The sequence below is a fragment of the Juglans microcarpa x Juglans regia genome, chromosome 7D (genome assembly GCF_004785595.1).
Source record: "Juglans microcarpa x Juglans regia isolate MS1-56 chromosome 7D, Jm3101_v1.0, whole genome shotgun sequence".
Lineage (NCBI taxonomy): Eukaryota > Viridiplantae > Streptophyta > Magnoliopsida > Fagales > Juglandaceae > Juglans > Juglans microcarpa x Juglans regia.
In genome coordinates, this window is record NC_054606.1 from 6,391,463 (window position 1) to 6,418,613 (window position 27,151).

The window sequence follows — 27,151 nt, forward strand, 5'->3', positions numbered from 1 at the left end:
AGTGGGGATAGTGAATGCTAAATTGGGATATGGGCCTTCATTTATATGGAGGAGCTTGTGGTCATCTTTGGGATTAGTGAAGGAGAGGCTGCTGTGGAGGGTGGGAGATGGTAGTAAAATTCATATTTGGAGGGATAAGTGGTTGCCAACTCAAACCACTCACCGTGTGCAATCTTCCATTAAAAACCTGTCTGCTGGTTCTTTTGTGCAGCAGCTCATCGACACTGAAGCTGGGGCATGGAAGAAGGAACTGATATTTGACACCTTCAATGGTGAGGAAGATGAAACTATATGTTGCATCCCTCTAAGTAGATGGGGAACACCAAACAGAGTAGTGTGGGGGTGCTCTAAGGATGGTAAGTTCTCGGTAAAGAGTGCTTACCATCTAATGAAAAGATGAGGAAAAGAAATGGGGAATTTTCCAATGATAATAATGTAGGGAAAGTTTGGAAATTGATATGGGGATTAAATATTCAAAATGTGGTGAAACATTTTCTGTGAAAGGCAACCCATAACCTACTCCCAACGAAACTAAACTTGTATAAGAAGCACATCACTGAGTCTAATTGTTGTCCTATTTGTGAGAGGGAACCCGAGACATTTATGCATGCTGTGTGGAGTTGCCCAGCAACCTCAGATGTTTGGGCTGAGAAGGAAAGTCTAGTGAATAAATGGTGTAGTGCAGAGGATGTTTTTGTGGATTGGTGGGTGAAATTGAATGCTTTTCTCAAAGAAAAGGACGTGGAGGTGGTAGCATGTATTATGAGGAAGATTTGGATGAGGAGAAATTCTTTCCTTTTTGAGAAGAATTTTGAACACCCGAAGAAGCTCATTACTACTGCAACCCAGGGACTAAAGGAATTCAAAGCTGCCCAGGAAACTGTTTTACTACTGCAACAGAAAACTCAGCTGCAAAGGAATGTGGATAGAAGTGTGATTAAATAGGAAAAACCAGAGGAAATGGTAGTGAAAGCAAACTGGGATGTTGCTGTGGATGTCAGAAACAAAAATGTGGGAATTAGAGTGGCTATCAGGGACTCAAATGGAGAGGTAGTAGCCTGCCTCTGTTCTTGTTTTGTTAACATTAGTAACCCAAGTGTGGCCGAAGCTATGGGGTTAAGGAGAGCTGCTTTTTTGTGTACTGAACTAGAGTTATCAGACATGATATTGGAAGGGGATTCTAAGTTAGTTGTGAATGCTACAATTAGTGGGGAGGAGATAGGAGCTGAATATGGGAGTATCATAGAGGATGTTAGAAGAGTGATTAATGGGAGGTTGAACTGGGGTATACGGTTTATATATAGAGAAGCAAATTGTATAGCACACAAACTAACAAAGTTAGCAATTAATTCTTCTGATGAAAGGGTGTGGTTAGAAGATAGTCTAATAGAAATTAAGAATGATATACTTATGGAGAAGTATTGTAATGACTGATTTTAGTTATCAATGAAGGAAGTATGTTTCAATTTCAAAAAAAAAAAAAAAGAGTTTGAGCACAAAAGGTAAGTTTTATGTCAATTAGAATTTGAGCTTAAGACATCAATTTTTCATTTTTTTCACTTCCTAAAATATTCCCTGAATCTCCGCATCGTGATATTACTATTTATCCTTGAATTATTCTCCTATAAAAGTTATTTGTCAGAAAAAATAGGATGCTCTGCATTAGTTGCGAAGGAAAAAGGAAAAACGAATATATAGCACTAGAAGATTATTCTCTTACTAATGCTATATTAAATGAAGGCTAGTTTTACAAAATTGAAATTTATTGTAATAAAATGACATGTTTATAATGATTTATTGTAGAATGAATTGTAAAAACGTTATAAGAGAATCGAAAGTAGATCGTGTGGACCCATCAAATTGCCTAGAGCAAAAAGTATTATGTTTTTTTTTTTTTTTTTTTTGTGTAAAAAGTTTCCTCAAAATATTTACAAAACAATCCTAAAATGTTATAGCAATAAAAACACTCAAAAAATACTTCTTAAAATGCTATATTACCGAAACACCAAATTAAATACTTAACGAAAATACTTGCACGAAATCTAACCATTCAAACAAGTCCACCATAAAAAAAAAAAAAAATTGGAAAAAATAAATAAATTAGCAATAATTCATAATGCAGTTTGAGCTGGAATTGAATACCATTCTGCATACCCAAACGCAGTGAAGAGTACATGAATGATGAATCCATCCATCACGTCTCAACTATTTGCCCAATTTTTCCATGTCATTGAAAAATGATCATGGAAAGAGTAGTGACAGGCTTATCCATCTATTATTTAAATATTTTTTTATTTTTTATATTATTTTTTTAACATCTTTAATTAATTAGAAAAAATTAAAAAATATATAATTTTATTAAATCTTATTTTTTTAATTATTAAGTAAAATAAAAAATAATAATAAATAGATAATAATAGAGTAATAAGTTTACACATCACTCCGCTATAAAATTCACGTACGGAGAAGAGTAATGAACCCGTGAAAAGCGTCCACGTTTGTCACTCCGTGGACCCCATCAAATGGCCCACTCTATTTAATTCAACTTCTTTTTTCTCCATGTTAGACTCCACCACCGCACAATCCCATCTCCCTCTCTCTCCCTCCCTCTCTCTCCCTCTCTCGCTCTCGCAAGAAAGTCCACAAAGTAAACCCCGTACTCGGGTCCATCTGTCTCTGAATCTGTTTGTAATCCGAGTTCAATTGTATAGGCCATGGCCGCGTGCGTGTTGGACACGGCTCGAGCCCTGGCGTGCCGGGACGGTAAGGCGGCGGCCCACCTGAAGTTCATCTCCATCTGGGTAATCTTCTTTACTAGCGTCGTAGGCATATCTTCGCCTGTGCTCCTCGCCCGCTACTTCCATGGAAAACCCCTCTACGACAAGGCCGTCCTCTTGATCAAGTGCTTCGCCGCCGGAGTTATACTCTCCACATCCCTCGTCCACGTACTCCCCGAGGCCTTCACCGCCATCTCTGACTGCCAAGTCGCCTCCCATCACCCATGGAAGGACTTCCCCTTCTCGGGCCTGGTCACCATGGTGGGTGCGCTGCTCGCTCTTCTCGTTGACATCACCGCCAGCTCGCACGTGGAGCAAAGCCACAGCCATGCTGATCACTACTCGCCGGTGCCGGCGCTGACGCAGGAGGAGCTGATGGAGAGAAAAAAATCGGCGGAATCGAGGTGCGAGTCGGGAACGAGCGAGGAGGAGCGGGTGGCGGCAGAGCTGGTGAGGCAGAAGCAGAGGCTGGTGTCGCAGGTGCTGGAGATAGGGATAATATTCCACTCGGTGATAATCGGAGTGACGATGGGGATGTCTCAGAACCAGTGCACCATCAGGCCTCTCGTGGCTGCTCTTGCTTTCCACCAGATCTTTGAAGGCATGGGTCTGGGAGGCTGCATTGCTCAGGTATATTTACTTTATTAATTTCATCAACCTAGTAATTGAACCTCCTTATTCTCAAAAGAAAAAATCTGGTAAAAAAGATTATATAAAAATAAGTTTATAAGTGATTGTTAAATTATAAACTAAATCTTTCATTAATTTGTGAGGTTATTTTCTATAATTTTTTTTTTTATAACTATAACAGTAATCTATTCTCAATCCCAATTTTAATTTCTGATTATAAAAAATCATAATCCAAATTTAACACAGGGGAGAGGTTGTTCCTAATTAATCTGGCTAGTTGTAGCAATAACGGCAGTAAATTAATGTCATTTTAAGAGTTAATTATTTTGGATGTACTATCCTATTGGAATCCAACGAATTCAGTGTCTTACCATTTCCCAACTTGTAATATTATTTGTGACAGTTCTCCATTCTATAGCTTTAAATAATTCAGGCTACAAACATCCTAAGTACTAGCAGTCAATAGACTGACGTAAAACGCAATCGCCAACATGCCGACACGTGTTTGTTTACATTCTTATTACAACGACAGAACACGACTCGGACTTGCCAACTTGGGGACCAGAGGAAATGCTACCTCAAACTGAGAGATGTGATCTGGTTGGTTTCGGGATTTAGAGACGTCTTAGGAATTATATGTTTTCATGCATATTAGGATTAATAATCATCGTTGTTTGTACCTAATTAATGGCGGTGATGAATGATGATGGTGAAAATTACAGGCGGGTTTTGGGTTTGCAACGACGGCATACATGTGCTTCATGTTCTCAGTGACAACGCCGATGGGGATAGTGATGGGAATGATTATATTCTCGGTGACAGGTTACGATGACAGTAGCAAAAATGCCTTGATAATGGAGGGATTGTTGGGGTCATTCTCTTCAGGAATACTAATATACATGGCTCTCGTGGATCTCATTGCCGTCGATTTCTTCCACAACAAGATGATGAGTTCCAGTCCATGGTTGAAAAAGGCTTCCTACATTGCCTTAACCCTTGGCTCTACTGCAATGTCTATCCTTGCCCTTTGGGCTTAAACCCTTTAATTCGGGGTTTTGGTTGTTAATTTTAGGAATATACATTGAAAAAATTTGCTGGGTTGGTTCGGCCATTACCTGAAATGTACATCTTAATCAAAATTGGGGGAGGATGGTTGTGAGAGATTTTAGCTATAAAGCGATGGATGTTACAAAAATAAATTCACAAACGAACATGACTGATATGGTATATTAAATTGTACAGTTATTTTTATTATAAAGTAGATCTAAGGTTATCTTATAAAACTATGTCAAATACAGATTGTGAGTTTGTTTTTGTATAAACTTTTTGTAATTATAATATTTATTTTGTGAGGATTAAGTAATGTTAGGGATAAGTTCTAAATATACAAGCTTTACCAAACATTTTGTAAAAAGTGAGCTCCATTAAGAAAAAAAAATGAATGTTTTTTATACTTTTTAATAGTGAAATCTTTTTTTTTTCTTTTTTATAAAAGTCCGAGACTTGTACATTTGTGATTTGTATGTATAATTATTCATACCTTTAGCAGTGTACCATCATCGAGCTGCGTCCTTGGTCATTCCCACGAATAAACAATGTGTGAGTGCATGTATATATAATCTAAACAAATATAGACGGAAGTGCACAAACAAGCACCAGCATTATTTAAAAGTCGAAAGAAAGGATTTTGATCAGGTTAGTGGAGGACGAAGTGGATAGATAGATAGATAGATAGATAGTGTAAACGACTCTTTATTAGACATAAATAAATGAAAAAACATTAATCATACACACAAAAGACAAAACCCAACACTGTTTATTAAAACCCTCTCTCCTATTCCAATCGCTTTTTCTCCGAATTAACTCATGGTTATAATTTAGAAACAACTACAAAACTTAGCTAAAATAAACTGACTGGCCTTTCTCAAGAGAAAGGTCCCGTAGCTCAGTTGGTTAGAGCGTTGGTCTTATGAGCCGAAGGTCGCGGGTTCGAGCCCCGCCGGGACCATCTATTTGATCTTTGGTTTTTTTAAGTCATTTTAACTTGGCTGTTGTAATAGAAAATTGGGCCTCGTAATTCCAGGCCATATAATGGCCCATTACCCACCAAGCAGACTCATACGTTTCCTCAAAAAGCCCATGTCAGATGCCCCTGTCTCTCTTTTTTTTTTTTGAAAAGACGCCCCGTCAAATCAGCATTCATGCATGCGTGTCTTGCGAAAGGTAATGATAAATTTATAACTTTTTTATCATTATTTTACTATTTTTAATATTTTTTTCCTTTTAAGTATTTTTTAATATTTTTAATAATTATTAAAAAAATATATAATTTTATTAATAATCATTTTATTAACTATTAAATAAAAAAAAATTAAAAAAATAATAGAAGAATGATAAGACTATTATTATTCTTTCATTAAATACGCATACCCACTAATCAACTCTCTCTTTACGTATATAATAAATAAATGTTAAATATAATCGTAAAGTAAATAAGTTTCTTACTCTTTTTAAACTTAAACAATTTAAGATTGTATAAATAATTTTTTAGACCTAATTTTAAAAAATAAAAAGGTCAATACTGACTCTTCAAAGAATTTCCCAGCAATGAAGCTCAATTTTTGTCATAAATATAAAAGAGCTTTATACTGTTTGTCTCTATTCTTTGTTCTGTATCCCAAAATCAATTCGCTTGTATTGTCTGTATAAGAGTAGAGTAATAGTAGATATAATTTTATAATATGTAAGTAAAATTAAATAAAGACTATTATTAAAAAATAATTGTTTATATGAATTTCAAATTTATACATTTTTTCTAAAAAAATATATGAGACTTGCGGACCGTAAGAGGGCAAGAGTACTCCTGCACCATGTCAGAGTTCATCGTCTGCAGCTCGAAACAAGGTTGAGCAGCTCATCCTTGGTCTTTTGTCTAAATTTCAAGAAAATTTATATCCAACATATTCCTGTACCACACACTATATAATTTTTTATTTTATTTTTTCTGCTAACAGTATGTGATGGTAGAGATAAGAAGTACAAGAATTTAATTCGTTTAATAAGAATAAAATTAAAAAAAATAATAAATAAAAATAAATATAATATATAGTGTATAAGATGATGAGTAGTAAAATTCGAAATTACCTCTAACGAAATAAAAATGGAGAGTTTTATAGAATTTAACAAAGAATGGATTAAATGAAGTAAAATCCAGATAACAACAGGCGAAGATTTTAATCCCGTGGAGGTAGAGTTTCTTTGTTTTTTAATAATAGAATAATATTATTTTAATTTTAATTTTTAATTTGATAAATTTAAATATAATAAAAAATATTATTATATTTAAAATTATATGTGAATTACGAATAGATTACAAGCCTATCATTACTCCGTAAACAATTCAAAATTTTAAAAATAAATCTACAAGCCTTAATATGTTATTTAAGATTATAAAATTATTTTTATTATAAAATATATCTCATATATTATATAAAATTACCTCTCAATTTCAAATGAGCAGTGCATCTTGAAAGGAGAGACAGAAAACGACCTCAATTAATGCAGAGAATAGCAACAGTTGTTTGATCCTTTCTTTTATCTTCACATAATAATTGATGACAGACTAAAGACATTGGCCAGAAAATCATAAAAGGCTGTGCCCTTGCCTTGACTGTTCTCTCCAGTGTCCCGAGCAAGATGACAGCGTTATCACCCTTTTATTATATTTTTACTATTTTTTCGAAAACAAATTTATTTAATGATTAAAAAAATTTTATTAATAAAAAAATTTATTTATCTACATGTCAATTATTTATATACTAAAAATTATAAAATTTAAAATTCAAAATTTGAAATAATAAAAAAACTAACAAAATGAAACTTGTATGTAAAATTGTATATATAACATTACTCTTAATGAAATTGTATATTTTTTAAATTTTTTCTTAATAATTAAATATATTAAAGATAATACTTAAAAAAAAATAATAAATAAATACAATATAGGTAGTAAAGCGGTGGTAAAAGGATTGTAAGTCTATCATTACCTATGCAACAATTGCTCTTCTCCTGTTAATGACATATGACCCATCCCTTTAATCATAAAGATAACGAATTTTGATCCGTTTGGATTTATAAATGAGTTAAATAAAATATTATTAAAATATTAATTTTTAATATTATTATTGTTTTGAGATTTAAAAAAGTTGAATTGTTTATTATATTTTGTATAGAAATTGAAAAAAGTTGCAATAATAAGATTAAATGAGTTTTCAATCCAAACTAAGGCTTAATCAATCAATTGGTGTAAATATATCATTTTAAAAAGAATTTTGCTATGTACAAGCAAGTTTGCGTACCAATCTACGTATTAATATTGTTGCTTTCATATTTTAAATTTAAATTAGTACTATTTTTAATTAAATTTTATATTTATTTATTTTTTTTAAAAAAATGCGCTGAATTTAAACATTTTAAAATTATAAATATTATTTCTACATGCTCAAATGCTACCCATTTGTAACTTGTTGTGTCAAGTTATATGTATTTTGTACTTATCTAAATATCACATCTTGGATAAATTAAAGATCATACTCTAAATTGAATGAATAATGATAATGATTTTAATGGTTTGAGGTGAAAGGTAAATTTCTCAAAAATATTATTTGAACATGTTTTTTTAATCACATCTGCTGCTGGTAAAGGTGTGCACAAAATCATGTGCAAATATCATGTCTGCATTTATGAGGATTCGTCATACATCATATCACTGCCCAACTTTTAGGCCCAACAACTGAAAATCAAGACTTTACCATTAAAGGAAGACATGTATACGAGTTCATTGATCTTATCACAAAGGTTGCATAACTGACAAAAGATGTTCACTTTCATGAATTCTATACAACAAAAGATCTGGGTTTGACATTCACAATGATCTCTGTTACAATTCATTCGCGTGATACGATGGGAAAACCTTTCGTTCTGATGATCTATTCCTGCTCTGGATCCTCTTCAATGAACAACCCAGGGACGAAGATGATGAACACATTGATAATGAACTCTCCTCCACTACGTTCTGATCAGTCTGATCATTCTCTGATCTATTCCTGTTCAGCATCCACTTCAACGAACAACTCAACGAAGAAGATGACGACGAAGACACAGACATAGAATCGGTATCGCCCGCCACTACATTCTGATCAGTCACATTTTCTGAATTTGGAACATCAATCACAATCTCCAATGCAGAATCCGCATTGCTCACACCAATCTGATCAACTCCCACTCCCTCGAAAGAATCCACGGCTGAAGTCCCGTCATTTGCTTCCGTACCAACCGTCAAAACCTTAGCTTCACACGCCGCCGGAGCTCTACAAATGGGACAGTTCGAATGCGAACTCAACCACATGTCTATGCACTCCAAGTGAAAACCGTGGTGGCACTTTGGTAAGTTCCTCCCTAGCTCTTTCTCCTCAAACGGGCTTAAGCAGATGACGCATTCCAACGCCTTTTGCTCCTCCGAGCTGTATTCAAACAATGGGATAGTAGCGATGACGGAGGCGTCGAGACCTTTCCTAGGAGAGTTTGAAACGGAGGTGTCAAAGTCGAAGGTATGGAAATGGTGGATCCGAGAGGGTCGTCGGATGTGCGAGACGGTCATGGAGCGTCGCCTCCGTTGCTGGGCTTGCGCTAGGAACCACTTTGCATAGACGTGGAGGAGGAAGACGAAGAAGATGACAAGAAGAAGAGATATTAAGGCGGCTAGCATGATGTTTCCGTCGAAGGAGAATATATTGCTCCGGACAATGTGGGTCGGTATGTAGGTGGGTTGCTTTGGCGAGTCAGGAGGAAACATTGTGATCTTACTGAGCATAGAATTGGTGGGTCTCTCTCTCTCTCTGATCAATTTCTCCATACGAACTATTTCGTTGCAGAGAAGGTGAGGGATGTAAGAAATAGAATGCTCCTGATCTTCTTCTTTAGCATGAAAGAACGTTACGTGAAATTAATGCCCTTCTTAGCAGCTGCCAAGATCTCTCTCTCTCTCTCTCTCTCTCTCTCTCCAGTATGTGTCAGTGTGACTCTGTGGAGGATATTTCGAGCTTTGAAGTCAAGAGAAACCCCTCATTCAAGACGGATTGGTGCTACACCCACCGAGGTGCAGTTGAGGATGGTTCCGAATCTTCCGATAAGGTGAAGTAATTTATTTAAAAAAACAGAATTCATAATATCATTAAAAATCGGAACAACTCTATGACTTTACCCTTTTTTTTTTTTTTTTTAAAGGCGGTAACGGGACTAAGTTCCTGTTTAGATATAAAAATAATTTTTTCTTATTTTAAAATTATAATAATATTAAAAAATAATATTATAATAATATTTTATTAAAATTTTAATTTTATTTAAAACCATCTTATTTCATCTCATATCACTATTTAAATTCATATCACTATTTAAATGAGGCCAAATGCTTTGGGAGAAGAGAAAATGGACAAAGCAAAAGATGTATTAAATGTTCAATAAGTAAGAAATGATATATACAAACTTCAAATACACAAATTTTACAAAATCTTTTATAAAAAAATATCCATCATTTAAAAAAAATATGAAAAATTCACTTTTTTATTTTAACGAAACTCACATGTTTACAAAAAAAAATTGTGCAAAACTTATACATTTAAAATTTTTACCTACCATTAATCCTAATAAATATATTAAGATTGATTTCCTCTAATTTGAAACCCCTCAGAACTTTTTGACAAAGTTTTTTCCTTTTTCTACTGCAATTTTTCAACTCCATTTTTTTTTTTTTTCTTTTGGTGCTCCTTGTATCATTGTATGGTAGTCTTGGTAGTAGGGTGAGGTAGGACCCACAAGACTAAGTTGTGAATGGGAACAGGGGTCCCAACTCCCATGTGAATCAAAGCATTACGAATTTACGAGACAAGGTTTTCTTTGGACTCTACAACCACCATCCTCTGCTACTACAGTAGATCTTTCGCTAGATTCCAACTTTTTTTCGCTGCATGTTTCAGGCAAGTGATTAAATTCTAGTGTTAGTTATAGGCTTGTGACATGCGACCCAGCTAAGGGTCAAACGCACCATGAATGTGACAGACTTGTCATAGGGCACGCAATTTATAGCAAAAACCCAACATCCATATGAAACTTCGAGACCCGTTTGTATACAAAAGTGTTTCATCTATTTCAACTTTTAATTTTTATTCCAACTCAACTCACTATCCAATCCGTACAGATTAAATCGGGTTGGATCTGGATTTGCAGAGTACAATATTCTTGTTGATCAAGAACACCATAATTTAACAAAACAAAGGTTCACCCATGAGGTAAGAACAAGGAAAATTTAAGTAGCAGTAAGAACCATATTTGGATTGATGACAATTGAAAATATGCATTCAATGTCCCATTTATGGCGATGTTTACATCTTTGTTGACGAATGAGAATAAAAAGAATGGAAACTTGCCTCAACATTTGAGTCACTAAAATTACAAGAGTTCTTGTACGCTAACTTTAGTCCATGAGTTTGTATCGTTTCTCTTGGACACCTGTAACTCCCATTTGAATCTCTATTATAGTATGAAGTGGCACCTGAAAACCAGAAAACCAATCCTATTAGGATGAAATTCTACATACACAGTATCAACAACTATAACAGATGATTGTCTGAAAACCCTAGTAAGGATGATTTCTTATATTCTGGTGGAGGAGAAAGATCCTTATCCCTCTTGCCCCGACATACATGCACAAAACATGGAAGGAATGTAAAATAACTGTAAAATATATTCAAGCATAAAAAGGCAATGTTACAGGCCATCTAACCTCAATGTGTGGAATTTCTCTAAGAGGCCTATCAGCAAAATATGCATATAACGCTCTCAATACTGCCTGCAAGAATAAAGCAATGGAGAAGCTTAACCGAATCATAACTGCAACATCAAAACTTGATACAACAGAAGTTTATGATATATATATATATTATATATATATATATATATAACCTGGTGAGATATCACTACAACAGGTGCCCGTTGTCGTTCAAGCTCAATAATTACAGGTTCTAGCCTGCAGTGTGGGAGGATGTCAAAACTGTAGAATATGTTGCAAAACAAAGTATTCAAAGACAATGGATCCAAAGACTATGAATATCCGACCTTTGAATAACATCCAAATAGGACTCGCCACGAGGGTACCGATACCTCAGCTTGTCCTTCTTACGTGCCCTGACATTTTTTCAATGACATAATTATCCAGCACACACCTTAAATAAAACACAGCTTATTCATACCAACAAAAAATGTACTGAACTAACAGTTATTCGGAGAGATTTTATATACATTATTGTATTTACCAACTAAAAGAAACAGATAAAATATAAAAAATAAAATAAATAAATATTGCAACGTACTCATACTCCTCAGGCATGTTTTTCTTTATCTCTTCATATGTCATCCCATCACAAACTCCTGCATTTATTTCGTCAAGTGCACGCCATTGTATCTACCAAATATACAAAAGAAATTACACAACCTCCTACCCACATTGTAGAATAAATTTCAATTGAGATCTATCGCCCACCAAAATCATTTAAACGTAGAAAAAAAGGATGCTTCGTCCAGTGACATTCCTGTGGACCAAGACAAACCTTTGGAAATCCAACAATTGGACTTGCTGTCAGAATTGTTCGCTGCAGTGTGCTTGTCCAAATCTAAAAGATTACGAAGCATAAAAGAAAGTAGTCCGTCACTTCAAAGAAGTTCAAAAATTAATAGTTGAAAGTCAATCGATATAGTGATAAGCAATATAGACAAGTTGCATGAATGATTCTAGAAAAGTTCTATCCATTTAAACATTCAAGTATGACCATGCCCTTAATGTTCAAGTTTAAATGTTACATTACGTTAAATGAATTGTCATGTTATATGCCATGTCACTAGCCTTTCAATATGTTATAAATTCAAGTTTGCAAATGCTTTAAAATGTAATGCTTGTGCTACATTATATGTAATGAATATGCTTTAATGTAGGATTTGTCAATTTGAGCTGAACCACCCACAACAAAATGGACTGACAGGATGCCAGAGATTTATGGAGAAGAGATTACGATACCCTAGATTTAGTAGTAAAGGGTGTGTGGGGTCCCACATTGCCTAGGAGGTAAAGATTCTTGTGGATTATAAATTATTCCAATAGGTTCCATACATAACCTTGACTAGATCTTTAGCTTTAGAGTATAAGTCCAAATGTGGTTTGAGCTTTTTTTAGGTCAACACATAACATCTTGGAAATTGGAATTGCTTCTGGCTTTTGAGAACATCAATTACCAATTTGCTTCATAAAGATAGTAGAGCGCAAGAAAAGGAATTTCAAAACCTCAAATAAAGATAGTTGTATTCCCAAGTCTATCAGCGGTTGAAAGAAATAAACAAAAGTAGGTTATTTTGTTTGCCTTGCAAAGGGGAGGTCCTTTATGGTTCGATAATCAACTTGCTATTGCTTCAATTCTTGTACTTGGAAGAATACATGCAAGTCACTATAAACGCAAAAAAAATATTGCTTCAAAGTAAATGATACAATAAAAGTAAACATCACTATCATTGATATAAAGAAGCTTACAGAAGCAGCCCTTTCTGACTTGAGTCGCTTTTCAACAAAGTTAGCCAGCTTTTTACCATAAACTTCTCCACGATCACTGTACAAACAAGTTGCAGTATAGAGGGGTGAGTCACATCATGGTTTGAAACCGATTTCCATGGCAGAACTAAATTTCATAAATAAATCACAGTGCATAGCTTAGATAGCTAAGCGGACAGGGCAAAACATGCACACATATCTCAGAATTTAAGAAAATGAAACCAGATACAGGGCAACACTCATGATAGGAAAAGGGTAAAAAAACTAATTAGATGCCAGAAGAAGATTAGGTACAGATAAAACATTCAAATTTTCAGATGGAATTTTAGTGTCACTGTTGGCATGTCATTGTATAATGTTATGCAAAATATTCACCGAAAACATCAAGTCAGGAAGGTATATTATGACTTCTCTGAGTTTTGAACCAGCATCCAAACAACCAGACCTTCATTTTTTGATGCATTTATGAGTAGCAGTTGGTGTTTGCATAGTCAATCATTCCCTTCATGTTAATTAAAGGTTCAGATGAGATACAGTTATGATAAATCGATGTGATTGATGTGTTTTCCTTAGAAGACCACGGAAACCATCCAGCCTCAACCAATTGACAGCACTGATGACTTCCTTCTATTTTTGTCATGTCTCTTTTGCCAAATTTATGTTCTTAAGAAGCTCTTGGAAGGGCAAAAGAGTAGAATTATTATTTCTTTTGCTAGGAAATCTTTTAGAGGCATTAGAACGAGGGTCGGACCCTCCAGCTTTTAGTCCATGGTCCCAAAGGACCAGGGTGGATGCCAGTTGGCCCATAGGCCATTGGCCAAAAGAGTAGAATTTAGTCCTTTGTAATAATTGCAAAAATAGCTTTTCTGGTCTATGAAGTCAGATCTTCAGCAAACCCAAGCAGGATGGCAGGATTGCAAGAAAATGGCTTTGTGTCCAAGTCTGCAGTGTGGTCCTAGTGGAGACTAGCAGTACCTCCAATCAAATGAAAAAGAATAGGGGAGATTCCAAATTCTCCAAGCGTGCAGTTCTAGCAGTACCAGCAATAAAAGGAAAAAAAAAAATTGGATAGATTCCAAATCTTATCACCAGATTGTCAAAACCAAACTTATTCCTTGGAAACAATCTCCCCATAAAGAAGACATTTCTCAAAGGCTGGTGATAGCACTACTGCAATATACTCGTTCCAATTTGTTAATTCAGCTACTAACAGAATACCATATCTGTATGAACAGATGAAAATTAAAGATTCTACCATACTGTCTCTAAGGTGAAGGGAAAGATATACCTCACAGCAGTGTCACCTCCAATCCTGCCTCTAACATTATCCTTGCTCTCCCCATGCCGAGTAAGTAAAATTGGGCGGGGTGTGAGATGGGTATTAACCTGCAACAGATATGATGAAACATTCCAAGAATTTGAAGATATATCAACATGGTAACAGCACAAAAAATATCTCGTATTATTTTTTAATGAGCAACAAAAAGATCTCATATCTGAAAACAACACAACAATACAAATGGTGAAATCCATACGTGTACATACCTAGCTACCGACATGGCTACATGCATGCACGCATAAATACTAATGGTGATCTTTACATGACCTAAATCGTGTCCCAATGTGTACTACGACCAAGTAGCAAACCAACTAAGCTTACCCCCACCATACGACATAAGGGGCCCAAGCTTTCCACATTCTCATAGGGATGCCACGAAACTAAATGTACCACCTTCCAGGTAACCTTACTCTACACTCATTCATCTTAAAGTGTAGTGATGTAGAAGTCAGTCCCTATTTACAAGCTTAAATTTAGTGAAACAAATCTATTGGAAAATATGTGGGGAACCTATTATGTGAAGATTATTAATTATCACAGTTTACACTTCTATCTCTTAATTTGATCTTTTTCAAGCCCAACTTACTTGCAAAAAAAAACTTATTCAGGCCATATCCAGTACATCCTAAGCTATCATTGACACAAATGGCATACCTGCTGTTTACATAGTACAGCCACATACGCAGATATGTTCATCAAAAATTTGAAAAATGACAATTCTTTGCTCAAGAGTTATAAATATGTGAGAGCTAGCCATGCAGTTGACCAATTTGCATACTAAAGAACAAACCAGATGTGGTCATATTGCTTAAACAAGATGAGAAAAGATTCTGGAGATCACAAAGCCTTATAAAATAAGGAAGATATAATATAACCACGACCATATTTTCACAAGAACATACCAAGAAAAATACAATTCGCCCAGGAAGATAGCCACTGATATTGTTCACCTGAAGAATAAAAAATGTCTTCTGTAAATCGAAAATCAAGATCTCACAGCACAATTACATCAGGAGGACGACAAAGATGCATGAACATCAAAGGATTTGCAGGACATATATATGTTTATATATATTTTAAGTAATAACAACAGCTTACAAGAAACAACAAACACGTTAACTGACAACTACTGCCCCTGACCAGTCCCCCTTACCTGGCAGGGAAGCCCTACGCCATGAACTTTTTTTTATAAGTAAAAATTTATTAATCCACATAATTAGGCATAGCCCAAGTACGCAGGGAGTATACAAGAGGTCAATGCTATGAACTAAAGTACTATTTAATAGAATTTAATCTTCAAAAATATAAGGCAGTAAAGCAAACAATACGCAATTAATACCACATCCAAAATTTCTGAATAATCATCAAGCAATTTTCAAACCAATTAACAGAGTGCACAATTAAAAGATAAACATAGATTTACTAGAAAACAACTTTTTACATAAGATTCTTCAAACAAATAAAGTCAGCAAACTTACTTGTATTTGTCCACCATTTCCACTGACCATATCAATCATTTTGATGTAAGATCCTTCTTCTACAGGCTCATAAACCTTGTAACAGGAGCGCGGTGCATATTTTAGTATGATGCAAAGCATTCTACTAACCAAATCTCACCTAGTCAATTTATAAAAGTAAGGTTGAGGCAATTACTTTTTCATAATTGGCTAATCTATCTTTGAAGTCCCGCAATCCGGCCTCATAATCCGGCCTGCATTAGGACATAATTTATGAGGTACACGACTTTCAATCAAGGTAAGAAGCAACTGGTTTCAGAGAGCAATCATACTCTTCTGCATAATCAGGGCTTTGTTGAATTTTAAGTCGTATATTCCTTTCAATAATGCGCTCATCATTGCAGAGTGTTTCCAGAAAAATAATCTGCATTCAAACAAAATAATATGCATCGAGATTCAATACTATTTATACTACTATTCATGCATGGAGTTCCTTACCCATGCAGTGGTCATGGTACCTTGCATTTCCCTTCAGCCATTTTCATCAGCATATTCCTTCGTTTCTTAGTACTGTTGGTTGCGTCCAATATCCCTACCTAAAACCAAATTGGGATTAATGCAAAAAATGGATTAGCAGAAGCCACAGATATACGAAAGAATCTAAGATAAACTTACCTGGCCACCTTCTTGCATCCAAGATATCATGTCTTCCATAGCCAAGGCTGCTACCTAGTAGCATGTGATATATTAAAACTATGTACAAAGAAGAGGGTTAATATGGCGTTAATATTACCAATTGACCAGAATATAATTTTTTTTTTTTAAAAAAAAACTACTCGTATCAAATTATAATAACAAATCAGGTCTTAGAGGGATGATACACCCAATTCACAATAGTATAATCAATTAACTATTATCCCTCATCACCATATTCATTCACCTCATCTACATAAGCCATGAGTAATATAGAGAACAAATTAATACTTGCAGGATATACTCAAAGCAACAAATCATTCTGGTAAATATTCACCTCATTGCGTGCTTCCATTCCTTCAGGATTGTCAGCTCGGAAAAAATCTGCAGACTGCACAAATATATTCTTCATTTATCAGGACCCATTCCAGAAAGTTAAGAAAACTAATGAAATCTTATTCAGACTTTAGTAAGATGTTCCAAAAAGAAACCTTGGCCTGATGACAAAATATGAAGACCCTGACATCTTAAGGATATAAATACATTCCCCTGTAAAAGCTTGGGTGCCCTCTGCTGCACTGGCAGATGTAGCAGACAGATAAACATTGGGCTTCCTCTCCTAAACTATGAAGTCCCTAACATTTCAAAGACAACAATTCCTCCAGCAACAAAAACTTCCAGGCTAGCTTGTTTAGAAAAGACACAATAATTAGAGGCAACCACATTTGTACCCCCTATCAAACTCCAACTCCCTCTTGTTCGAAATTAATATATCCCAATGTTATGGGAAATGGGCCCAGAAAATTGCAGGGTCAAAGAGGGCCTGGAGGCCCCTCTCTCCCACGGCTAAGGACCGCCCAACGAGGGGAAGTCCACGAACAGGCGTCACCATTCGGCCACATCCCAGCAGAGTACGACCCGTGATGGCTAACCTATCGACATTGGCCAGTCCAGTCACTCCATCCCAACCGGCTCAGTTGGTGGTCATGTCAGACCAGAATGACAATTGTGTGCCCAGAGAGGGTTGCCATGTTAAATGCCCCGATATGCCCCCTCAAGGGACATGCCCATGTCAGGTTGCCCACGTCAGGCTGTAAAGATCAGAGGCCCAGAGGGGGTTACCGTATTAAATGCCCTGAAATGCCCTCTCAAGGGACATGCCCATGGCAAGCCGTAAAGATCAAACGCTTAGAGCGGGTTACTGCATTAAATGTCCATATCGGGCTGTAGAGGAAAACGGGGGGCTTTGCCAGCAGCTCCAGCAATACATAGGAAATGGGAGGTAAACCTAGATCTTGATCCCTTATCTTTTCCTCATTAATACTATACGCTCTAAAGGGTAAAGAACTAACTTAGGTATTGGAGGTGTCCCCCCTCGGGTTTCCGAGGTTCATTCTGACTGCAGGGAGTGAGGCAGTGGCAGGTATACCAAAATTGGCATCGACACCCAACATTACATCATGACAGACTGATTGTAACCCAAGCCCACACCCAGTTCTCTTTTCCCCTTCAATCCCAACATGTACTTGTAGATTAGTTTGCTGAAGTGGACTGGAAACCCGATCCAATCCTACCAATATGATCTAGGAATTATTCAAGCACACATCCATCAGCTATTTGACAAGATTTCTCAAAATAGTTTTCTACCATCGTCTCTGCCTTGCACTTTTGCATGTCATATTCACGGTTATGAATCATATGAAATTGTGAGCCTTTGATGACATAAGAGGAGGTGAGATTAAGGACAAAAAATTCATATATAGAAATAGTGAGACTAGCGGAGAAGGAAACAGAGCATCATTTATGAACACTACGAGATCAACTATTCAAATGTATTTATCACACCACCATCACACGACCAGTAAACCACTCAACAGATTACAATCAATTAGTCAGATCTGCCTGAAATTACTCATACCAAACTTCAGAAAACTTAAAAGAATTATCAATGTGGAAAACACGTCAGTGATGTACCTGATTTGCCCCATGCTTAAGCCGTCGATACTGTTGCAACCAAGAGAAAAAAAAAATCAGGATAGCTTTCATCTTCATATTTTTCTAAACTAACAAGTGATCTGAAGAGCAAAAGTTCAGTCATGGTGAGAATGTAAATGACCTTTCCAACATTGAAATGCTTAGTATCGTGACCCAACCAACGAAGATATCTAGTAAGTTTGGCTGCAGTAAAAGTCTTTCCTCGAGCTGGCAAACCAACCTAAAGTCAAAATAAATATTTAGAACTATTCACTCTCAATGGAACTCCTTATGAAGCTAGAAATGCGAAACTGATATGTTGGCAATATTTGCCAACACCTAGTTTTCAGGCTATCAAGGTTCAAATTTTGAATTCCAGTCCTGCAAAGAAATACCAGGACAATCGCCAAATGTCTATCCTCCTTTGGTCCAAGCATCTGATCAGCTACAGCTGCAGCTGCAACAGCTCCAGCGGCAGCCGGCATTGAATTCTAACAATTAAAAAGAAACCACATGATCATTTAATAAAACCAACACCACCAAAGCAAGTATTTGACCAGCACAATCTTCACTGATTAGAGGAAATGAATCTTTTTGCAAACCTTTGTTTCTGTGTCAATTTTGAGATCAATAGCGAAAGTACTTGCACTAGCCGATTTAACTAGCCTAGGAGATCCAACACCCCTATCTACGAGGAGACCCCTGTGACTATCTTGCTTTTGGAAAGGTGAAAATGCACCAACTGACTTTGATTCAACCATTCCAGAGCCCGAATACACCCTGGATGAATCAGGGACAATTACCTCCATCTCCTACATACAAGTGATTATAAACCATCAGGTCCAGAATAACATAGTATTTGATAGAAGAAAAGGATAAATGCTGGAGGCATATGCAAGTCAGACAGATTTATCGACCAGAAGGGTCTTATCTAGCTCCTTAAGTAATAGTGTCGTGTTGCCACTGAATCAACAAGTGTGCCAAACATAAATATGCTAGTTGTTGCATATAGTAAGTTCCATTCCATTATGGACTAAAGAACACCTGAATGTCGAAAGTCATATCCTCATGCTAATATAGCTTACAATTACTCCAAAGCCCAAAATAAAGTCAATTTACATATTTGCAGGATAGGTTACCAAGAAAAACCTTTATAGTTGCAGGTCGATCAACAGAAACACCACCATCCTTAAAGAAATGTGAAACACTCCCTGAGGCATCCATATTGTTAAAAACCCCAGCACGTGTTAATGACCTTGGAGTCTCTGTGTTGTTAGCTGCATAAACCAAACCTGAATTGGCAGAAGTTGATGGAGCTGGAACAAGATAATGTTCAAGATCAAGCTCCAAACTAGCTGAAGAACCATTCTGCACGACAAGGGAACAAAAACAAAACTCTTATAAAACTACATAAGACATTGCAAAATACATGTCATAAAGTATAAACTCATATTTCAAGCGAAGAAAGCCTCATTGGCACTTCATAAACAATCCGTTTATACCCAATATTCAGCTGCCTTAAATAGAACTAGAGATATCTCAAGCTTCTAATTTGGCATGGGGAAGAAAATTCAAATTTTGATGGTGTTATATAAAATCATCTCTTGGAAAGGAACAAGCTCTCTATATGTTTTTAGTTCAACTGAATTTCATAGCTTATTGAAATGAGAATACAACTCTCAAAGTTATTTTCCATCAGAATACCTCTTCAACAAAGTCTTAATGAAGAAGCATTAGTGGTAAAGGATTGTAAGTGAAAAATGCACCTCAGCACCCAACACCGGCACTGAATTAATACTGACATCAGGAATACCACGAACAGCCGAAGGCCGAAGGTTCTCCTGATAAGCCCTCCAACTAGCAGCAAGATCGAATGGTGAAACCCTATCAGCGTGAATGAATATCCGATACTCAAGAACCTCTTCAGCACTAAGCCTAAACAGAGCCAGCCTTGCATCCCCTTGCAAGGTTCCCCTTGTGAGCAGTCGGTTCGGACCCTCCTCCACTATACAGGGTGCATTATTGTACATAGGCTTCAAAAGAAACTTGAAGTCCAATGTTTCTGCATCCAAGACAAAATAAAAACATGAAATGCACAAGCCCAAACCCCTAAATTTTATTGCATAACTGTTTGCTGCAATATTTGAAAATTGAAATAACTAGATTCCTTTTTCCTTCATTTCTCACCATCTAAAGCCATATTTTCCAACGGATTAAGGATAATATCAAGAAAAATTCTGCTCGCAAAACCCTTAGGTCTCATTTGTTTTCACAACTCTTCTCAACTCATCCCATCTAATCATTACTACTTTTTCAAATTTTCACGCAAAATAAAATAAACAATTTAACTTTTTCAAATCTCAAAATAAAAATATTAAAAAAATATATTCTAATAATATTTTATTCAACTTTTAACCTAATCTCAACTCATTTCATCACATCTCATCTGTGAAAACAAACGAGTGTGACACTTCTGACATGGAAAGTCAATCATTTTTTATGGTTGATGTGCTGGGCATATCAATGCCTACCACGGTGTTACGCCGTGGTTACACAAGTTTTCTCAATTGAGTACAACAATTTCTTTTATTTTTGTTCTATGAAACCAAGAACAATGATATATTAGTATATTTTGGAAGCGTTGTTTGTTGATTTATTGAGCATGCATGAAGGCATTTTATGCTTCCAGAAGCGACTAAGCACTTCCAAAGCAATTAAGATGATTAATTCAGTAAGGGCCTCATGGTGAAACATGGTTACCGTGATTGGGGGGAACAACAAAGCTCAATTCCCACATTGACGCAGATTCGCGTTCCATCGGAAGCTTTAAAAGGAAAACAAAGTTCAAAAAAATTAGAACTAGAAAAACGCAATCCAACGCAGCAGAGATAACCGAGAGAGAATGAGTGCTATAGAGAAGAAATTAAATACGGCTTTCGAAGAATCCCAAGAGCCAACGAGAGGGACGGAGCCGTAGACGTGGGGAATGAGGTCCCCCTTGCGCTTGTAATTCTCCATCTTCAAGGAGACGTAGAGCTGGCCACCCGCCTGGTCTAGGTTCTCCTCTCGCTCTTCCTCGCCCCCGTGAGACCCGCCGTCAGTACTCTTCGACGCACCGGTTCCCATTCCGATTCCAATTCTCCCAAAACAAAAACCTGTACCACTAGTTTTGGATTTTTCCCGCCTGTGCTTGAAGCGGATGGATATGAGCGTGTTCAGAGTTTATTCTGAAGTTACACCATTTTGTTTCTTCTGATACTGGATAGAGGAGAGAGAGAGATTGAGAGATGGAGATGAAGAGAGAGAGACAGAGAGAGAGAGAGATAGAGGAGTAAACTATAAATGGTTTTTATGTGGGTTTTATGCCGTTTGGAATTTACTGGTATCGACGGAAGTGGATGAACTGGTAATTGGTCTTTGCTTCCGGGTCAGTACGTTGGAATAGGATTCTCTTCCGAAATGTCGAAAACGAAAAAATCAATTCATCCTAAATTTTCTTCTCATCTCTCTTCATCTTATAATACGATATTACATAATAAATTTATAAATAAAATATAATAAATAATTTCCGATCATATAATATCAAATCATGAAATCACAAAAAGATGATAAAAATTAGAATACCCCCTACATTTTTATTAGTAGAATTTTAATTTCTAATTTGTGATTAACAGAAGAAAGAGTTTAATACTATTTAATTTCATCTTACTTTCACCTCATTATATAATATATAATATATTTATTATCATTAAATGATAAAAAATATCTAATAAAAAATCATTTAATTATGATGAATATATCACATCTTATATAATAGAATGAAAATAAGATAGTAGTGGTGTATAGAATTTTTTTTTATTAAATATTTATACACTCATAAATATTATCAATTATTTCAAGTGATAAAATTTGTATTTTTCTAAATTTTAATTCAAAATTTTGTTTGGCCTGTAGAATATATATTTAATTTAATAAATCCACTATTTAAATTTAATAAAATAACCATAAAAAATGGTTCGGGCAATCAGTATAATCCAATAAAGTTGTGATAATATAAATTTATTTGAGAACGTTTTTATTAAAAAAAGTTTTACTCATCATACACACCACATGTCATATATGATTTTATATCTAGCCTCCCAGCAGGGTTGGGCTCACCCCGGCCCGCATTTCCCCACCCCCACTTTTATATATATATATATATATATATATATATATATATATATATATATATATATATTTATTTATATAAATTGTATATATTATAATTTGTTAGACTTAGACTTATAGTAAGTATCACATTGTTTAAATAAAATTTTTGTATTGCATTGACCTTCTGTATAAAAATTGGTCTAAGAGGTCAAAGCAATACAATTTTATAAATACAAGTCTAACAAATTTAAAAACTATGTTATTAGTTTTAAAATTATGATTATATTTATAAATTTCAATTTACAATTTTAATTATTTAATAATTTTGGTTAAAAAATATTTTGTTGACCTAAAATAAATCTTTAAACTCAATAGACCATCGGTATCATTGGAGTGGGTGAGGGAGCCGACCCCCACCTCACAGGGCGGGATGTGGGGAAAGGTCGACCCAGCCCCACATATACGGGTAGCACCCCTATGTTAAGGAGTAAAGAGTGATTTGTACATTTTTCTTTTTTATAAGCAAAGTCTTTTGCAATCATTTAAAAAGGATAAAAGTAGAATATACATGAGACTAGTATAAAGAAATCTCATTTTTTTATAATGGGTTCTATCTTTTTTTTTTTTTTAATGAAATGTACAGAATGTGTACGTTCTATAATTAGATTTAGTATTACTCTTATATTAAATATTAATAGAAAACTATCAATTTACAATCTTTTTTATCATTATTCAACTCTGTATTAAAACTATGGTAATTTAATAAAACATTATGATTGCATTGATTAATTGTAAAGTGAAGTGCAAAAAAAGTTAGTATATCAACATAGTTGACAATAAAAATTTGAGTAAAAATAAGAGTTTGAAATGAGAGTGTGAAATCACTACTTATTTTAAAAGTTTAAACTGATAAGAAAAAGTAAATTTTATTTTATATATTAACACTATCATTCACGCGTGAACCAGACTCCCCTTAAATGAGTGGGCTCAACACTTGAAATATTTAATTAAATGAGTAGAGTATATAGTCATGGTTTTAATTCATCACTACTTATTCTAAAAGTTTATACTGATATAAAGAAGTGGATTCTATTTTATATCTTAGTAGAGAGATATTATGCGAACTTGATTTTTTAACGTCGATATTATAAGATTTGCTTCGTATACTAAAGAGCTTATATGGGGTTGCGTCAAAGATTGTAAAAGGAGCCTTGCTAGGTACTACGGTTTGGTGCACCAAAACTGCATACCAACTTTGACATTACTTTTTTTTATTGAAAAGAAAAATAAAATAAAACAAATTTTGAGATAAGAAAAAGTCATCTGTTTCATAAAAATTATTTTCATTTTCAATTTACACCATTTCATTAAATAGATACCTTATATGTCAGTATTGGTGTTCAGTCTGGTGTACGAACTCGCTTGCAAAAAGACTTTTCCTAATAAAAAATGCTTAAATAGTTTCAAACAAATTTTAATGATAAAATTAATTTGTTTGGTTGCTTTCATCTAAAAACTAAAAATAAAATTGTACATTTAAAAAAATTATTTTAATATTTTTCCTCAAACGTATTTTTTTTAATATTGCGGGAGGTAGTTTCAATTTTAAAGAAAATTGACAAATGGTGAGAATACCAATACAAATTTTAGATAATTACAGATTTACCCTGTAATCTTATTACATGCACGACACTTCCTCAAATCACTTGTTATGTCATTCTTAACTCAACAAATATTTCTTTATATTGCTTTTAAATAAATATAACATTTTTCATGTTTGAAGTGTTTTAGACATATGATTATTGAATAGTAAATAATTTTTTAATAATAAAACTCAAACCTTGAGCTCTATGACTAAAACTCTTTAAATTAAAAGTTATATTATACACCACAATCTCAAACATACATTAAGGCCTCGTTTGGTTACACAAATAGACAAGATAAGACGAGAAATAATAGAAGTGATATAGTTTGTGAATAGTATTGAAATGATTTGAGTTAAAATATTTTATTGAGTTTTGATAAATAAGAAATAAAAAGTTGAATAAAAATATTATAAATTTAAAATATTGTTATAATATTATTTTTATTTTTAAATTTGAAAAAATTGACATATGGTTATTGAATAGTAAATAACTTTTTAATAGTAAAACTCAAAACTTAAGCTCTATGACTAAAAATCCTTAAATTAAAAGCTATATCATACACCATATTCTCAAACATACACTAAAGCTTCGTTTGGTCACACAAATGAGATAAGATGAAAAGATAAATAATAGCAGTGAAATAGTTTGTGAATAGTATTGCAATCGTTTGAGTCAAGATGTTTTATGGGTTTTAAAAAATGAGAGATAAAAAATTGAATAAAAATATTATAAATTTAAAATATTGTTATAATATAATTTTTTAGTATTATTTTTGTTTTGAGATTTGAAAAAATTGATTTTTTTGCGTTTTGTTTGAATATTTGGTAAAATTATAATGATTAGATGAAATAGTTGAAAATTTAAAATTGCAAGGTTTTTCTGTTTAAATAGTATTTAGATGTTAAGATGAGATAAATTGAGACCATTATGAATTAAAACGGAGCCTAAGGTCTCGTTTGGTTACACAGATGAGATGAGATAAAATTTGAAAGTTGAATAAAATATTGTTAAAATATAATTTTTATATAATTTTTGTTTTGAAATTTGAAAAAATTTAAATTGTTTATTATATTTTGTGTAAAGTTTGAAAAAGTTGTAATGATTATATAAGATGAATCTTATCTTGATAGTCAAACGAGGCCTAAATTAATTGATCTATTGCAAATTTAATTGTTCCATAGTTATTTGCAGTTGGTTTTTAGCTTGTCCTTAGGGGTGGTAATATGTGATATGACCCATAAACCTAACATGAACATAACACGAAATTAATGGATTTGAGTTTGATGTTAATGGGTTCGGATTAAAACAAGTTGACTTGTTAAGACAAGATTTATAAACGGGTCAATAACGAGTCAACCTGTTTAACATGAAATCAACCATTTTTTACCCGTTTAGAATTTACTTCAAAATTAAGATTTTATTATTGTTAAGTTGTAATGTTGGTATTTCTCAGTTTACTTATGTTTTTATTGTTGGAATTGTACTTTTAGACGTATACTCATATTTTTTATTATATGATTTTGTAATATTAATTTTATTATATGTTAAAATTTTAAAAATATTGTTATATATTTTTTAAGATATTATGGTTATTAATAAATATAGATTTTAACTTTTATGTTAAATTATATTAATCAGGTTAAATGAGTTATGCATCTTAATTCAATCTATTTACATGAAACAAATAGGTTAAAATGAATCATGTCATATCATGTTGATATATTTCTAATTAATTATTAAACATATCAAAATAGTGATACGATATTACATATTATCTAAATAGATTGGATTAAAGTTTAGAAATTTGATATATTTAACTTAATAGATTGTATTTAAATTGATTTATATATTCATAACTTAACACTACACAAACATAACTCAAAAACATAATTTGTCACCTTACTTGTCCCAGACGACAGCACTGCACGGCAAATTAATAAACACGTCGAAATTGAAATCGGAAATTCTATACAAGAAAGAGAAAGGGGTCAAAATTCGGGGGATTTATATATATGATTTTATCTGGATATCATAGTTATTTGGGTCGCTTTTGACTAGTCGTACTCACATCAGGTGTATTTGCATTGGCTTCGATTAGTGGACACGGGCGGTTCTTATCTTTCCATTGGTCATGTGTGCGCACTGGTGACAGTTATCGGGTCCGTCTTATAAAAGGTGACTGCGTTGGGCGTTCCTTTTGCTACCACGACATGGGGATGGCCTACCCCAAATCCACGAATATTCGCATGCACTCCGGTCATTGTCTGCCACGTCATATAACTGTGACAGTCGAATCTTTTTTTTTTTTTTTTAAAGAAATGTTCTTTTATCTTGTGTTATCTAGAGTGGGCTCAATAAATTTGGATTAAAATTTAACTAAAAAATTCACTTTAATAAATTTAATTAATCATTTTTCAATAACATTAAATAATAATTTAACAAATTTATCATTATTCTATTAAAATAAAAATTTATCACTATTCTATTAAAATAATAATTTTAAACTTTTTGACCAACTGAGACCCAACACTAGACGTATACACACCTTTGGCCAATTGAGACCCAACACTATCTCGATTTCTTTGTGACTCACGCAGACCAATATCAAACCATGGGTCACCTTCGGCTATGACAAACCTTTCCCATGGATTCCAAAACAGAGAAACACCCACTTACGAGATTTACGGCAATTACAGAGAAACACCTAAAACAGAAAAGTCTCCTAAATTTTTCACAGATTTACGACAATAAAATGAAATGAACAAATCAAATATATATATATATATATATATATATATATATATATAAACTCCAAATCAAAAACTATGTGA

General features: G+C 34.1%; 4 protein-coding genes and 1 non-coding gene across 5 annotated transcripts; 3 read left to right on the top strand and 2 right to left on the bottom strand.

Annotated features, from left to right (window-relative positions):
• Positions 1 to 960: 960 nt before the first annotated feature.
• LOC121239502 lies at positions 961 to 1,434 on the top strand. Its single transcript, XM_041136757.1, has one exon. It carries the CDS (start codon positions 961 to 963, stop codon positions 1,432 to 1,434), a length of 474 nt encoding a protein of 157 aa, XP_040992691.1.
• A 1,019-nt stretch (positions 1,435 to 2,453) lies between these two features.
• Positions 2,454 to 4,602, top strand: LOC121238954 (zinc transporter 6, chloroplastic). Its single transcript, XM_041136063.1, has 2 exons — positions 2,454 to 3,407; positions 4,130 to 4,602. The coding sequence occupies exons 1-2, from the start codon at positions 2,715 to 2,717 to the stop codon at positions 4,442 to 4,444; spliced, it is 1,008 nt and encodes a 335-aa protein (XP_040991997.1). The 5' UTR covers positions 2,454 to 2,714; the 3' UTR covers positions 4,445 to 4,602.
• A 739-nt stretch (positions 4,603 to 5,341) lies between these two features.
• On the top strand, positions 5,342 to 5,415 carry TRNAI-UAU. Its single transcript has one exon. It is a non-coding gene; the product is annotated as a tRNA-Ile (tRNA).
• Positions 5,416 to 8,125: 2,710 nt separating this feature from the next.
• LOC121238964 (RING-H2 finger protein ATL64) lies at positions 8,126 to 9,519 on the bottom strand. Its single transcript, XM_041136074.1, has one exon. It carries the CDS (start codon positions 9,319 to 9,321, stop codon positions 8,347 to 8,349), a length of 975 nt encoding a protein of 324 aa, XP_040992008.1. The 5' UTR covers positions 9,322 to 9,519; the 3' UTR covers positions 8,126 to 8,346.
• Positions 9,520 to 10,775: 1,256 nt separating this feature from the next.
• LOC121238897 (6-phosphofructo-2-kinase/fructose-2,6-bisphosphatase-like) lies at positions 10,776 to 21,836 on the bottom strand. Its single transcript, XM_041135983.1, has 23 exons — positions 21,454 to 21,836; positions 21,283 to 21,346; positions 20,289 to 20,584; positions 19,672 to 19,890; positions 19,125 to 19,334; positions 18,918 to 19,013; positions 18,665 to 18,763; positions 18,523 to 18,552; positions 16,886 to 16,939; positions 16,531 to 16,584; positions 16,374 to 16,451; positions 16,188 to 16,279; positions 16,052 to 16,109; positions 15,877 to 15,951; positions 15,301 to 15,348; positions 14,348 to 14,445; positions 13,042 to 13,117; positions 12,071 to 12,133; positions 11,834 to 11,925; positions 11,580 to 11,648; positions 11,427 to 11,490; positions 11,248 to 11,313; positions 10,776 to 11,016 (listed from the first exon to the last, which is right to left on the bottom strand). The coding sequence occupies exons 1-23, from the start codon at positions 21,646 to 21,648 to the stop codon at positions 10,939 to 10,941; spliced, it is 2,274 nt and encodes a 757-aa protein (XP_040991917.1). The 5' UTR covers positions 21,649 to 21,836; the 3' UTR covers positions 10,776 to 10,938.
• Between the last annotated feature and the right edge of the window lie 5,315 nt (positions 21,837 to 27,151).

Coding starts and splice junctions, on each gene's coding strand:
- LOC121239502 (XM_041136757.1), top strand. CDS start 961: ATGGTAGTGAAAGCAAACTGGGATGTTGCTGTGGATGTCAGAAACAAA.
- LOC121238954 (XM_041136063.1), top strand. CDS start 2,715: ATGGCCGCGTGCGTGTTGGACACGGCTCGAGCCCTGGCGTGCCGGGAC. Junction 3,408..4,129: donor TGGGAGGCTGCATTGCTCAG/GTATATTTACTT, acceptor TGAAAATTACAG/GCGGGTTTTGGGTTTGCAAC.
- LOC121238964 (XM_041136074.1), bottom strand. CDS start 9,321: ATGGAGAAATTGATCAGAGAGAGAGAGAGACCCACCAATTCTATGCTC.
- LOC121238897 (XM_041135983.1), bottom strand. CDS start 21,648: ATGGGAACCGGTGCGTCGAAGAGTACTGACGGCGGGTCTCACGGGGGC. Junction 16,110..16,187: donor AGCCCTGATTATGCAGAAGA/GTATGATTGCTC, acceptor GTCCTAATGCAG/GCCGGATTATGAGGCCGGAT. Junction 12,134..13,041: donor AGTCAGAAAGGGCTGCTTCT/GTAAGCTTCTTT, acceptor GTAATCTTTTAG/ATTTGGACAAGCACACTGCA.